This window comes from Chionomys nivalis, chromosome 2, assembly GCF_950005125.1.
Source record: "Chionomys nivalis chromosome 2, mChiNiv1.1, whole genome shotgun sequence".
Lineage (NCBI taxonomy): Eukaryota > Metazoa > Chordata > Mammalia > Rodentia > Cricetidae > Chionomys > Chionomys nivalis.
Genome location: NC_080087.1, coordinates 30,295,357 through 30,311,265, shown reverse-complemented (window position 1 = coordinate 30,311,265; position 15,909 = coordinate 30,295,357). Strand labels below are relative to the sequence as shown.

The window sequence follows — 15,909 nt, the reverse complement described above, 5'->3', positions numbered from 1 at the left end:
GATCTGAAGTTTCTGTGCATTGCACTCAGCCTGAAGCTTGGGCATGGGGAACCCTGCTGCTTTTCCTCGCAATCCCCTCCGGGATCCTGCCGAGGGCTCTCTCATAAGTTCTCATCACGTGAGCAGCCCCAACTTCAAAGCCGGCCTCAGGCCTGTGGTCCTGGGTGTCCGGGTGGTTTTTAGGGTTTTCTTTCTCTCTAATTTCCCTTCTTTTTCACAGCTATTTTCTTCAGAAAAGAGGCTATAAAAAAAAAAGAACCTATTGCATTTCCAGTTCCCATCACCGCGATTTCCACATGGATGTGACGTGGAGGCCAGCTTCCGAAATGCCCAGGTGACTCACGCGGGGACACCCCGGGGCGGGACCCTGGAGTTTCTTCGGGCGGGGCGGGGACAGCCTCGAGCGCCCTCTGCCGGCCGGCCGCGCGCCACGCGGGCGTCACGTGACTGGAAAGTCCCTCGGAAATCCCCTGTGGCTGGCGACACACATACAACTGAAAGGCAAAAAAAGGGAACTGCCCAGTCTGCTGCCTTCGCGCCGGAGGAGTGCCACGGGCTTTGAGGCCGCGGGGGCGGAGCGGCGAGTCAGGCCGCCGACAGACGTGCACACCCCCGGCCAGACAGCGAGCCCGACCGGGCGTCCATGGGGCTCCGCCTCGGCCCGACCCCCACCCGGACCCGGATCGCGACCCTCAGCTGCGGCGAGCGCAGTGATTGACCGCGGGCCACTCGGGCTCCAGGGCACCGTGCGACTCCAAGAGGTGAGCGGCGTTCGGGCTGCGGGGTGCACGGCCAGCAGGATGCGGGGTGCACGGCCAGCGGGGTGCATGGCCAGCCAGATTCGGGGTGCATCGCCAGCCCGGTGTGGGTCTGCCTGGCTCCGGCTTTGCAGGGCTCCTGAGACGAGGGTATGGATAACCAGAGCTGAGGTCCCGGTGCCAGGTGTTAGTTAGGTGACAGCCCTGGGTTTCTCCAACCAACTTGTAAGCTGTTCCTTTCCGGCCCTGCAGGGTGACATAAGGTGCAGCTGGTAGAAGGATAGTCATCCCTCGCGTCCCTAGGTCGTGTGGTCGTGGGTGATTTGCTTCTTCTTTCTCTCTCTTTTTTCTCTTGGGAATCAAGTGCAGCATGCATATAGGCACGTAGACCTTGCAAAATCGCGCTGCGAGTTTTATCCCATGTTGTACATAACCAGCCCAACGGGGGATGGGTTTCTCAGAGGCCATCTAATCCGACTTGGAGGCTTCAGTCAGGGAACCTTCCGGGGACAGCTTCCTCAGACTTAGTGATCTGCGGGGAGGGGGTGAATGTTGGGGGAATGCTGAGAGATTGTCGTCCCCAGTTGCAGCAATGTAAGAAGAGTATGCATGCAGAAATGGGTCTCTGGCTTGCTTGTTGGGGGCTCTACTTTAGAGGGCACGTTAAACTCCCTTTTGCAGGCCGACCCCACACTCAGACTGTGGTTGTCAGTCCGGCTCATCCCACATCCTGCCACCTGGCCTCTCAGGAAAGCTGAGGTATTAAGGGCTCTTTTTGGAGCGCGCTTTGTTTTGAGTTCTCCTGGTCTCTGATCTTTCTTTGGAAAGCTAGTCTGGTCAAGTGTCTGGGGGCACCCTTTGGAGCTGAGCATTGTTAATTAGTCTTCTGTACACCGATGTCCCAGATTATTGAGCAGACAATCAGGTCTCCATTCTCATTGTCTGAGATACTTTTTGGACCTTTGAAATTCTTTGCATTTTTTTTTTTTTTGGAGGGGTACTTCCCAACAATTGCCTGAGGTATATCTGTTGATAAATAATACATAAGTTTCCACATCGCAAACAAAACAAAAAAACAAATCTGCTCAGAGTGGAAAAATAAAACCCGGGGAAAGACTTTGATGAGTAAGTTCTGTAGAATCTTATTGATCCTGTGACCAAAAATTGGGAAATTTGTCTGTCAAGCAGTGAGGTAACAAATATATTTTTAAAAGTTAAGGGTGGTGCTGTAATTTTTTTTTACCCATAAGACATTACAATAATGTTAGGAAAATTTATTCTCTAAATGTGGGGGAAGTCCAAGAACTGGAAACTTGAGCCGTGGTTTAGGTTTGTTTTAAAGAACTTTTTCAGGCCTTGCCAGGCAGTTTATGAATGGGATCGCAGGGGGCTAGCAAATAGTGCCATTTGCATGTCTTGCGTATGGTTTAAGGCCCCCACCACTTTTAGATCTGTGCTAAAAGATCTCTAGTGTAGAACAGTCAGAAAAACAGAACGAGATGCAACTCACAGATGGAAAGTCTTCCTACCTCCCTGGCTGATGCTGAGGGCTGCTGTTAGGATACTACAAGGAGATGGGCATATGAAACAGAAAGATTTGGCTTCTAGGCAGAGCTAAGACATGTGGTTCCTGGACCCGAGATGGGCCTTGCCTTCATTGCCTTAGCTGCAAAACCTAGTGCTTTGTGATATCGAGGCTGGAAGTGAAGTCATAGTTTAGCTATAGCATCAAACACAGGGATTGGCCTTAATTGAGTGGCCTGGCATTCCTGGCTGCATGGATGGAAGGAAGGAAGGATGGATGGAAGGAAGGAAGGAAGGAAGGAAGGAAGGAAGGAAGGAAGGAAGGAAGGAAGGAAGGAAAGAAGGAAGGATGGATGGATGGATGGATGGATGGATGGATGGATGGATGGGGTAATCACATTGTGAAAGAGATCGTTGCTACATTGCCAAGGAGATGTATGTGTAGTATGTATAGTTTTGTCTCATTCCTGCAATGTTTTTGCTTAATTCCTGTTCCAAAGGATGACTGGCATCAGAGAGAGGAAATGGCTTCTATCTAGGCCTTAGATATATTTAGATTAAGAATTCCAATGCAAATCCCCAGTAGCAACCTCTCCCTTTCAAGCATGGCACAAAAATTTAGACCACTTTATTAGGTTTAAGAGACCCTGGACCCACCCGGGAGTGACTTCTCTAATCCCTAAATTTCTTCTTCTTCTTATTATTATTCATTCGTGACACCTTTTTACCTGGTGAGCTTGCCTTGGTAGATAGCATGATGCCAGAGTGGAATTAAGCGTCGCCGCGAGACTTCTTAGGTGTTCTACATTGTTGTCTTCGAGGAAATCAGATTGTGTGGCCAAATACCCTATAAAGGGTCCATGGGGACAGTGAGGCAGAGCTGGCTCAGCATCGCTCCACCCTGGAGGATGTCCCTATGCACCAGTGCTCATCCATGCACAACTGGCTTGGGTGGCCGTGTGGCTACTCCTTTTTGTCCTGAGCAGTACCCTGGCCCAGATATTTTCCCGATTTGCTTCCAGATTTCATTTCCTCCGCCTTTGATTGTGCTTGATCTTCTAGGGTGAAGGAAGCGGAGGCGGTGTCTCTAAGCATTGGTACCTGGACCTCAGCAATAAAAGTTGGCTGTCAGTTTAGTTGAAATCAGAGCTCCCTGGTGTCTGTTGTTTTTTTCCTGGGAGGTGTGGTGTACCTCATTGTTATTCTGCTTTTTTGTTGTGAAGTTCTGTGGCAGGATTCTGAGGTAGAGTTGACATTTATTTGCTCTTAAGATTGCAAAGCGTCTTGCCAGAAATAGGCTGATTTTGTGGTTGGTTATAAAACAGTCTGGTGTTGACTCTTTATAAATATCATAAACTCTCTAAAACAAGTGTTTAATACTTTTCTTTGTGGGCGATACCGTAGAGGAAATACCAGGCAGCAGCTAGATGCCACCTGGGATTTCCATCAAATATTTGCTGCCTTCGCAGCATCAAGAAGGGGATGTTTGAGTGACCTGGATCGAGACTCCTCAAGAGCAAGGACTGAGTGGTGGTGGTCTTCGATGACAATCGAGACTGAGGACTCCTATAAGCCCTGAACTGACCTTCAGAGGTCCTGGGTGACATCCGAGGGATCTGAGGTTGGCTTTGGGGAGCGGGACCTGTCACTGACAGACAAACTTGGCTACCTGACAAACGTTACTGAAAGCATGGGTTATTCCCCTCCTCCTCAGTACCCACGCTCCGCCTTCCTTCGCTTGTTTAGACTAATCTTTAAAAGTGATGTAGCTTACAACAGTCCAGTGTGAGTTAATCTGCAGGGCCAGCTAGTATCCTGGGAGCTGAGGTGACTAAGAGAGTAATGACAAGATAAAACACTGGGGTTTCTTGCCGACAGGTATATGGGAACAGAGTTAAAGGCAGGCTAACGGAATGGACTTTTCCCCTTCCTCTTCAGGCCTTGACGAGGAGGACCATGGCTGAACAAATCCTTCCTCAGGCGTTGTATTTGAGCAATATGCGGAAAGCGGTGAAGATAAGAGAGAGAACCCCAGAAGACATCTTCAAACCTACCAATGGGATCATTCATCATTTTAAAACCATGCACCGATACACACTGGAGATGTTCAGAATGTGTCAGTTTTGCCCACAGTTCCGGGAGATCATCCACAAAGCACTTATTGACAGAAGCGTCCAGGCTTCCTTGGAAAGCCAGAAGAAGCTCAACTGGTGTCGTGAAGTCAGGAAGCTGGTGGCTCTGAAAACCAACGGTAAGGCTTACCTTTTTCCTCCAACACCCTTCTACTAGCCTGGGGGTGGGGGCACTGTTTCTGGTGATGCTTCCCCATTCATGAAGTTGTAATAGCATTAAACAGACAGCTATAGAAACTCGGTAGGGGACAGGTGACAGCCACGAATGTGTTTAAAGAGTCTGCTGTTGTACTGAGGCAAGATTTCATTGTCTGACCCGGGCTGGCTTCAAACTTGTGATCTTTCTGCTTCCGTCTTCCAACTGATGGGATGATGGGATGGCAGGTGTGCAACATTCCATCCAGTTGGTGAAAAATTTATTTAAGGTGCTTTCTCTCTCTCTCTCTCTCTCTCTCTCTCTCTCTCTCTCTCTCTCGTGTGTGTGTGTGTGTGTGTTAAGGTACAGAGGACACGAAGGCTTGTGCATTTCTAAACCCCAGGCCGCAGTTGGGGGATCCCAATGCTTACATTGGCCAAACCATCTATCACCTTCTGGCCAGAATGGGACGGCTTTAAACAGTTTTAGGTTTAATAGGAAAGCAGAATGCTGAGACCAGAGTCACGGTCGTCAGCCGTGGTCACTGGAAACATGCTTGTGATGGTGTTCTTGATCCTCCTGGGTTGATGACATTTTCCAGGCTCACTCACAAGTGGATGTTAAGGAGCGGGACGCCTTCGTTTCTGTTTCCCTCACTTAGGTTCTGTTGCCTAAGCTGATGAGAGACAGGGCTTTTCTGCACTGGAGTTCTTTACCTCTGATAACTATTACCAACTTCACTGTCATATTTCTTTTTAAAATCGCATCCTTTGAGTAAGAATGTGTGTGTGGGCTGAAACATCCAATGATATTGTTTCCTACAGTTACAGAAATTCTGCCTTTAGGGTGTAGATATTTATTATGAGAACAGAGATTGTGTGAGACCAATTAAATACTTACAGTGTTGGTAAGAGTACAATCTCATTTTCTTGTATCAGTGACTACATTCTCTGGGTCAGAATAATACATCCAAGAGTAGAAAATCCTTGTTGGCAGTAATGTTGCTGGGAACGGTAACTTAATAACTTAATTGGTACATTAACTTAGGCTGTTCTTGACTTGAGTAACTTGGTGATGGGTTGATGTGGGCTTTTGTTTGTTTTGATTCTGGGACTCTTGTATATCACCTCTACATCTTCCCTATATTTATGAAGCTTAGACTCTTAAGAAACAGAGTCAAAAGAAAACTGGAGACAGTGATTATCTACATTGTTCTTGGCATTAAGTCAAGTGATGCCTCGTAGATAATTATGCTAACTTGTCATCAAGGGGCTTATAGACCTGACAGTTTGTGGTTTTTACCATGTCCCATTTTGTTACAAAAAGAGAGATGGAGTTGAGAGAATTAGAGATGGGGTAGAGAAAGAAAAGCCTTATCTTGCTTGGCACTCACTGAATTAGCAGACATTATATAGTATTTCCTTAACAGAGGAAATATCTGCTTTCCTGTGTGTGTGTGTGGGGGGGAGCACAGTAAATGTTAAACACTTGCTTTGCCATTTAAATTCTCAAGGATTCACGCTACAGCTAAAACTACAAAAGTAAGGGTGTTTTGGTAACATGTTGGGGAAAAAACGTGGATTTGGGTCCCCAGAATCCTAATTTTCCTGCTTTGAAGAAAAGCTCTTAAAATTATAAAAAAGGAAGAAAAGACCTTCTGGGGGGTGGGGTGGGAAGTGGCTTTCTGCCCTTTGATTATTATTAGCATCTTTTCTTTCCTTTTAAAAATCCTTCCCCTTCAGGAGGGTTCCTTCAAAGGCTTGTCTGTTTGGGGAGGGGGTGGTTCGGGAGTCTGCATTTGAGGATATGAGACTGCGGTGAACGAGGAAGGGAATAGGTGGCATAAAATTGAAACTTCGTGAAAATCCCAGCGTCTATTGGCTGCGGCGATTTCACTTGTATAGTGAGTAGCCGGGTTCCAGCTCAGCCTGACCACACCCACTTGGAAAGTCCAGGGTGCAGTTCGCAGTTTAAATGTCTACACACCAGAACAAAACGTACAACAACTGTTGCTCAATTGCTAGTCAAATATCTTCGCACTGGGGAATTCCACATGTTACTTAGGGAATTTTATGCTGGTGCATCTCAATAAAGAACTGAAAGTAAGCGCAAGAAGAAGAAAAAAAAAGCCTTATCTTTGCTCTAGATTTTGCAAAGGGGAAATTTCAACAGAATGCAGTCCTTGCCACACCTCGGCCTGACACTGGGCTCCAATAGTCTTTTCTGCTCATTAGTTCAGGAAGTTGTTGGAAGTGGACACACTGAAGGAATACTGACTGACCCTGGATGTGTATTTGACAGGTTGTGGTTTACAGTTTCGTTGGAATTAGAATTTGATGGAATTTCAAATAGCTTTGTTGCTTTACTGACAGAATGATGTGAAAAAAAAAAGCCTATACTTTTAACTTTTTAAAAATTAAAAGTATTTAATTCTTTCCAAAAGAGAATGAGGAATTGACTAGTTTTATATCACCCTCCCCCCAAATGTTTGGGACATGAAAAAGAATGCATTCTGAGACTGAATGTAAGTCACTAATAGAGCCCTTGCCTAGCATTTGTGAGGCACCTGAGTTTAATGTCCAGAAGTGACAAAAAAGAACAAACTGGAAGAATGCAGTCTGGTGAATTGTGACTTTTATCCTGGAAAGGCCACAAATGAGTGTAAGAAAATTAAACTTGTCTCTTTCTCAAAATGATAACCTCAAACACTGAATTATTTTATATGCCAACATCTTTTTAACTTTTATTTTTTAATTCTTTATTATATTAATTGACTAACTGATGACTGATTGAGACAGGGCCTCCTGTGGTTTAAGGCAATCCTTAATTCTCCTCAATTCACCCTGGAGCTAAAGATGACCTTGAACCTCTGACCCTTCCAACTCTGCTTCCCAAAAGCTAGAATTAACCCGGCTGCCTTTCAATTCTATTAAAGGGTCTTTACAATTGTTTACAGACAGGTTCTCCTAATGCATTGGAGGCTGGGCAGGGCCTGCAGCAGGCTACAGGTCATTTGGTGCTATCAATCGTACTCAGTAAGCTAGGAGAGGAAACTCCCAGGTCCCCAAAGCTAAAGTGGAATGACCAAGTCATTTACCACTTAGTCATAGCCAGACCGGCCCTATCTAATAGGCTGAGCCACAGTGGCTTCCTGGTGTGTGTATTGCCCTGGGTGTGAAACCTTCCTTAGAACTAGGGAGCAGGAGTGCCAGGACCTTAGCCAGCAAACCAAAGACTAGGAAGAAGAAAAAGGACTAGAGAGTTCATAAACTGGTGTCCTCATTCCACAAAGTAGAGAGCTCAGGAATGTTCCCAAAGGCATCCAAACCAATTAGGGGCAGAGCCATGCTACAGTGGAGGTCGTCTGGCTCCTCCCCCGAAAAGGAAGGAAAAAAAAAAGTTTCTTCCTACCATCTGCCATTGGTAACAACTGGCCCTTGATTAAGATCAACCATACAGTCTTCCATAGTGGGCTTAATTTACCCTGAAAAACCTTTGCAGGGCATTCACTTTGGGTTGCTTATCTTTGCCACTCATGGCTCCCTTCTGTCCTCAGGTGATGGAAACTGCCTCATGCATGCAACTTGTCAGTACATGTGGGGTGTTCAGGATACGGATTTGGTCCTGAGGAAGGCCCTCTTCAGCACCCTTAAGGAGACAGACACACGGAACTTTAAATTCCGCTGGCAGCTGGAGTCTCTGAAATCTCAAGAATTTGTGGAAACAGGACTGTGCTACGACACTCGGGTATGTTTTGCACGTGTGCGTCAGCCCCATGGTGGACAAAGGGTACTCTGGGCCAGTCCCTGCTCCTGAGGAACATATGACTTACAAGTCATATGAGTTGAGCTAAGCACTGCATACTCAATGGAAAACACCAAGAACCTCTGTGGGATTAACCCCAGGCCTTAGCCACTCACTGCTCAGGCTTGTGAGCAGCAGATCCCTCAGAGTGCATGGTTTCCAACCTTGGCTTTGCCTTATGTACTCCCCTGACTTCCCAGCCAAACCAGGGAGAATGTACCTCATAATCCTTGTGGGGTTTTTTGTTTTGTTTTGTTTTGTTTTTTTCTGAGCTAGGGTATCATGTTGCTCAGGGTAGCCTTGAACCTGCTATTCAGCAGAAAATGACCTTGCTGTGTAGCTGAAGATGATCTTCCTGCCTCCACCTCCACAGTGCTAGGATTGCAGGCATGCATCACCATGTGATTTTATGTGGTGCTAGATATCAAACCCAAGACTCCATGCGTGTTAGGCAAGCACTCTCTCAACTGAGCTATCCCCCTGCCCTAGGTAGTAAATTTTTCTGAAAGCAAATGCTGTCTGAATCTCCCATCAGCTTTGAGTTTTCTCTGTAGTGGAAAAAAATAAAGGAAGAAACCAAAACTGGGGAGAGGATGAACATTTTCATGACAGGGGACCAATGCAGAGGGACATCCGAGTGACCGTTCCTCCCATCTTCTCTCCTCTTAGAACTGGAATGATGAATGGGACAACCTGGTCCAAATGGCATCGGCAGACACAGCTGCAGCCCGGAGTGGACTTCAGTATAATTCCCTGGAAGAAATCCACATATTTGTCCTCAGCAACATCCTCAGGAGACCCATCATTGTCATCGCAGGTGAGGTGCCCCAGAGTTCCGTGCTTCCCTGGATGCTTTTCAGCCATGACGCTCTAACCCTGAGGAGAAACCCAGATTCTCCCACGGCTTCATGAAAGTCACCCACGGTCTTACTTTGTTTTCTCTTCCCGTTAACAGACAAAATGCTAAGAAGTTTGGAATCCGGTTCCAATTTTGCTCCTTTGAAAGTGGGTGGCATTTACCTGCCTCTCCACTGGCCTGCCCAGGAATGCTACAGATACCCCATTGTCCTAGGCTATGACAGCCAGCACTTTGTACCCCTGGTGACCCTGAAGGACAGTGGACCTGGTAAGAAAACATCAGTTCCCATTCGTAATCCTGTTGGATCCTAGAGTCCCGGGCCTTGCTCTGTTGTTCCCAGCTGAAACTGTTTCAGTTAAGGCTGGTCTTTTGTCATTTGACCTAACTACCCCCTGTGTGAAGTGCATGGAACCAATATTTCAGATTTCAGTGTCTTTCATATTCCTGAATGTTTATGTAGATTTTACCTTCTCAGCATCTAACCCCAGTCCAGTCAGATTTGTAGATCTGGGATTTTCAGATTGGAGTCGTACATGTTGGCACAACAATGCAATTGCAGTAAACATACTATTCTGCAATCTTTTTGAGTATGACTTAGGAAGCACTTTCAGCATGGTAAATACATGTTGGGCAGTCATATGTGCATGCTTCCCTCCTTGTTAATGGTACCACATGACAAATTAAGGTGTGCAGAGCCTCGGTATCGTGTCTGGCATGGAACAAGTAGATGTTTGTTGGGTTGGCTATTATTATAATACCTTAATGTACGTAAGCGCTATGCTAAGTGCTCCAGGCGGCAGTCATTCATCCCAGCCTCATAGCATCCCTGTGAGATGCTGGCCTGAGTTGTCTTAGCGATGAGGCCATGGAAACTCAGAGAGCTTAAATGACATGCTTGGCTTGACATCAACAAAGTCAATATTCTAACTCTGGTCAGTCTGCCTGATAGGCCTTGAATGTAACCAGTTCAGATCTCCTGTCTCCTGTCTGTGGTTACAAAATCAGCTTAGGTGACCATCACCAGATGGATGGACAGAGAAACTGTGATATGTATATACAGTGGAATTGTATTCAACCATAAGAAAAAGAAAGAATTTTTGTCATTTGCAGGAAAAAATGGAGCAAGAGATAATCATATTAACAAACAATACAGACTCAGGAAAACGGCATGTTTTGTCTTACATGGAGTCTAGAATTATTTTTAAGGGTATAGGGCAAAAGACATGGAAGTAGAAGGCAGAGGGTTTCGAAAGAAGTGGAGACAGCAGGTGGGGGAGGGGTGAGAGGACATGAAGTTCAGATATAGGGTACACTTATATACACGTGTACAAAAGCACAAAAGAAAGTACAGAATCTTTGTGTTGTAAACGGAAACTAAAACACCTCGCAGCCTTCGGGCTACAATAAATACAGAAATCACAAATGAAATCCCTGCTAAGAAGTCCGCTAGCGCTAGGCTCCTTGGCATTCTGTGAGCTCCCTGGAAACAAAGCATTTTATGTTCGCGTTGACCGCGTTTTGTTTTCCTGTTTGGCTGCTGAGTGTGACTGCATGATGCTTTCTGTATTTTTAAAATCGAATCACTCTGTATATGACATTACAGGCAGGATCATTTAGTAGAAGAGTATCTTTTTCACATGCTATTTTTTTCTTTTTTTCCTTCAGAAATTCGAGCTGTTCCCCTCGTTAACAGAGAGCGGGGAAGATTTGAAGACTTAAAAGTTCACTTTCTGACAGTCCCTGAAAGTGAGATGAAGGAGAAGCTTTTAAAGGAATACTTGATGGTGATGGAAATCCCGGTGCAAGGCTGGGACCCCGGCACCACTCACCTCATCAATGCTGCAAAGTAAGCCGTCTTCTTTGCTTGGTCTGGTCGGCTTGAGAACGGGATAGGAAACATTCTGGAAATATGTTCTAGGAGCTAATGGTGTCAAAGCCTTGGGTTACTTGGAGTCACCACTTATCTTCCTGTTTGCTCTTTAGGTTGGATGAAGCTAACTTACCCAAAGAAATAAATCTGGTAGACGATTACTTTGAACTTGTTCAGCATGAATACAAGAAGTGGCAGGAAAACAATGAGCGGGGCAGGAGAGGGGCGCATGCGCAGAACCCTTTGGAGCCTTCCACGCCCCAGCTGTCACTCATGGATGTAAAATGTGAGACACCCAACTGTCCTTTCTTTATGTCCGTGAACACTCAACCGTTATGCCATGAATGCTCAGAGAGGCGTCGAAAGAACCAGAGCCAGCTCCCAAAGCTGAACTCGAAGCTGGGCCCTGAAGGACTCCCAGGAGTGGGACTTGGCACCTCAGCCTGGAGCCCGGAGGAAACAGCTGGAGGACCTCATTCGGCCCCGCCCACGGCACCCAGCCTTTTTCTGTTCAGCGAGACCACAGCAATGAAGTGCAGGAGCCCCGGTTGCCCTTTTACATTGAATGTGCAACATAATGGACTCTGTGAGCGTTGCCACAATGCCCGGCAGCTCAGTGCCAGCCACACTGCAGATCCTGGTAAGTGCCAAGCCTGCCTTCAGGATGTCACTCGGACGTTTAATGGCATTTGCAGTACCTGTTTCAAAAGGACTACAGCAGAGCCCTCCTCCAGTCTCACTTCCAGTGTCCCTCCCTCCTGTCACCAACGATCCAAGTCTGACCCCTCACAGCTCATCCAAAGTCTCTCCCCACACTCTTGCCATCGAACCGGAAATGACGTCCCTTCTGGCTGCCTTTCCCAGGCAGCGCGAACTCCGGGTGACAGGACGGGGACAAGCAAGTGCAGAAAAGCTGGCTGCATGTATTTTGGGACTCCAGAAAACAAGGGCTTCTGCACGCTGTGTTTCATCGAATACAGAGAAAATAAACGTGAGTGAAATCCTAGATTGCCTACTGCAGTAGTTACTGCCTGGAGAGGGGTCTTTGAAGGCAAGAAAGTAGCCTATCCCAGCAGTCAGAGCGATTACATCGCTGCAGCTTTTCATTGGCTTGCCCGGGGGACTGCCTCTTGCTCTGCTGGTGTATCTGGAAGCACTGGCACTATCTCATTATGTCAGCTCTAGTTACCATGTACCCTGTATCAAAAGCACCCTATCGATATAATTCAAACTAGCCCAGGATGAACCCACTACGTAGCCCAGGCTGGCCTCAGAATCCTGGCAATCTCTTCACTTCTGTCCCCCGAGTGCTAGGATAAAGCCATTGAATGTCTGCTAGCCATGTATAGTTCAGACTTTGGCATCGTCGATGGGATAGTCTGAAGAGGGCTGACAAGAGACAGGAAGTATTTACAGACACCAGGAAAACGTGTGGGTTAGGGATCTCTAATTCAAAGGGCAAGTGGGCAGTTAATGTCTGCAGTTCTGTTCTCCGACTGATCAGTGACCCGTGTTCAGAGCGAGAGACCAGTTAAGCCAAAGATGTCCACTAACATTTTTGCTGAGTTTCTAAAAGTTTGGCTTCAAGTACATGTTTAAGGCTGTTCTTGTCTGTGCTGGGAGCCTGTTTCTTGTCTAATGTCAGTGTCTGTGCATGCACAGTAACCCAGATGTGGTACTGACTAGCATCCACTCTTTTGTAGAGTTTGTCGCCGCTTCTGGGAAAGCCAGTTCCACAGCCCCCAGGTTCCAGAACAACGTCCCGTGCCTGGGCAGGGAGTGCGGCACCCTCGGGAGCACCATGTTCGAAGGGTATTGTCAGAAGTGCTTCATTGAAGCTCAGAACCAGAGGTTCCACGAAGCCAAAAGGATGGAAGAGCAACTGGTGAGACATTTGGTGGAACTCTGGTGTCAGGTCCCCCATCTGCGACAGACAGGCTGTCTGTCCCCTTATGACAAAGAGTCCCTTTAAAAGTTCTGCTGGAAGGGAAGCCTGGAAAAACCAGCCACATTTTGTTGGCACGTGAGCAGGGTGTAGTACCAAACTGGCCTAGCACACTTAAAATTGATTCTGAAAAGCTAGTACATTCAGCCTGAGAGGGAAACCTCTGAGAGCATCTGGAAAGCCAGGTGATTGATCAGAGAGACCTCTTAGATTTGAAGGAGAAGCAGACTTCTCAAATAATCCTTTGTCCTGAACACCCCGAATGTTCCATTTATTGCCATATGGGGGGGGGCGACAAAAAAAAAAAAAAAATCCTTCCCCAGACTGGGTTAGCTTCTGCTGAAATTGGTGCGGAGCTAGGGATCCTCAATTACACATTCACGCTTCTCTGGCTCAGGCAGGTCAAGCCCTCTGTAGAATCCATCCTGTTAGTTGAAATCCCCCTCTGGTCTCCTGAGAAATGTTACACGAGTCTCTGTTCTGTCCTCTCAGCGATCCAGCCAGCACAGAGACATGCCTCGGACCACGCAGGGAGCCTCCAGACCCAAGTGTGCCCGGGCCTCCTGCAAGAACATCCTGGCCTGTCGCAGCGAGGAACTATGCATGGAGTGCCAGCACCTGAGCCAGCGAGTGGGCACTGTTGCCCACCGGGGTGACCCCACTCCTGAAGAGCCCCCTAAACAGCGATGCCGGGCCCCTGCCTGTGATCACTTCGGCAATGCCAAGTGTAACGGTTACTGCAATGAGTGCTTCCAGTTCAAGCAGATGTATGGCTAAATGCAAGCAAGTGGACTGGCCCAGCATGAAGAGGCCTCAAACTGCCAGTGAGAGTGGTGCTGTCCTCCAGACCCCTGAGTGCCATAGAAGGGTGAGCCCTGGGACAGTGGCTTCAAGTGTTTGAGCAGAGTAGGCAAGATGAGCTCTTCATCATGGCCGTGACATTCAGGTTTGGTAACCAAAACTATGTCCAGGTGGGCTGGCTGAGAGTAGACCTCGTGGCCTGTGACCGGCAGTGCATGATGGTCAGGTTCAATGCGAAGCTGTTGCTGCTCGTCTACCAGGAGTCTGGGAGATCTTTAGATGTGGAATACGCGCTAGGACTGGCAGCAGTTCCTGGGCCCACCTGCCACAGGAAACAGGAAGAAAGGCACAGGTGGGTTGGAGCCTGGAACCGTCTTCCTGCCCCCGCCCCCTCGGAAGCTTTTCTCAGAGAGCCAAAGCTGAATCCTCAGAGCTCCAAAGCCTTCTGCAAGAAGCTCGAGGAAGCTCAGGGAAAATGGATGTCAGTAGAACTCTTCTGTAGTCGGTGGGCTTCCGTACCTGTCTACTTGGTTCCCAAGGATTTGCAGGAGAGCAGAGCCGCACACGGACTGTGACCCTGAGGCTGCTGAAACAGAACAAGTTCACATGGAGACCAAACAAGCTGCTCTTGACTATACGCATGCACCTTTCAGATAGCAGAACATTTTATGGGAAGACATGCCGCCACGGTCATCATTGTCTTCAGTTCCAGAGAGGTTAGTTTGGACTGAGGTGTGTATCTGAGTGTGTACATATGTAATATACCCTTATATTATGTATGAGGGAAGTTTTATTTTAAACAGTGAAATGGTGCCCCAGAGGAAACAGGAAGACTGAAGAATAATAACCTATTTTCTGGTTGTTCTCAGCTTGCTCCTGTGTGTACAGCTTGTTACGTGAATTCAACAAGCTGCTTTCGTAAAGGGAGCCCTCATTCTACTTTATTTATTATGAACTTCAAAGTTATTTAAATGAAGATTTCCTTCTACAGTATTCTCTTGGAATAACATACTTGCTTTCCGCCATGTTCTGGGAACCTTGCAAATTCCTGACCTTGGGGTGTTGTGGGGTGGTCTGCTCTCTCTACTTGTTGCCTCCCTAGGAAAGAAGGGATTGCTTTATGAATAAGGCCTGTAGAACCTAATGCTTCTTAGGACTCCCCAGCTGCACAGGAAGAAATTGCCATCTGTCTTTAGTTGCTTCTAAGTATCCTACCTCTTTGAAGAGAAGATGGGGATGGACTGGTGGTGAAAGTGGGGAGGGACACAGAAATCTCGTGGCTTTGAACCTGAGCCTTGGGGCTGCAAAGTCAATAGCCCTGAGGATGAGCAGGTTTCTTCCCTTGGCTTGCAGCTTTTCTGTGTGTTTGCACTTGCCTTAGGAGGGAGATGCCTTTCTCCAGAGGAAAGGGCTGACATTCTGGGGTCTAACCCAGAACCTGAAGATGCTTGTGATGTCTAACTCTACATAGCCTTTGCTCCCCATATCTGACTAGTGTCTTTCCCTGACTTACGTCAAATACAATGCAGCATTTTCACTAGTTCTTTCAAAGCTAATAGTCTATTATTTCGTGTCTATTGATATTTTCATTCTTAATGTGAAGCCATGCCATTATTTATACTTATTATAGAAAATATGTGAAATTTGCACATTTAGTTGTCTTTCATAGAGTGGGAGCTACATTTTTTGGATTTCTTCAGATTGTCTTAAACTGTAACTTCACAAAAGTCATTATTAAAAAATAAATTATTTAAGAAAAAATCTGACGTTTTCTATTGATGAGTGTTGGGAGAAGATGGGCTCAAATGTGAAGACTTTGAAGTCTAATGGGTTATGGGTGTACCTTTTACCCATGGGAAAAGATAACTTCTGAAAAATAACCAGGGGGTCGGAGAGAGGGCTCAACCCGTAAGTGCCTGCTGCACAAACATGAGAAGCTGAGTTTGATCCCCATCACCTTTGTATAAGCCGGGTGTGGTAGCATATGCAATTGCACATGTTTGCACACGCATGAAACAACCAGTGGGTGAGGAATAAGGGACTCAAGCATGGGCCTTGGGCTTAGTGATGCCACAGAAGC

General features: G+C 46.9%; 1 protein-coding gene across 1 annotated transcript; it reads left to right on the top strand.

Moving 5' to 3' along the window:
* The first annotated feature begins 538 nt into the window (after nt 1-538).
* Tnfaip3 (TNF alpha induced protein 3) lies at nt 539-15,504 on the top strand. Its single transcript, XM_057763286.1, has 9 exons — nt 539-761; nt 4,221-4,533; nt 8,107-8,297; nt 9,024-9,171; nt 9,310-9,480; nt 10,879-11,059; nt 11,197-12,074; nt 12,787-12,968; nt 13,521-15,504. The coding sequence occupies exons 2-9, from the start codon at nt 4,239-4,241 to the stop codon at nt 13,803-13,805; spliced, it is 2,331 nt and encodes a 776-aa protein (XP_057619269.1). The 5' UTR covers nt 539-761; nt 4,221-4,238; the 3' UTR covers nt 13,806-15,504.
* Nucleotides 15,505-15,909: the final 405 nt, after the last annotated feature.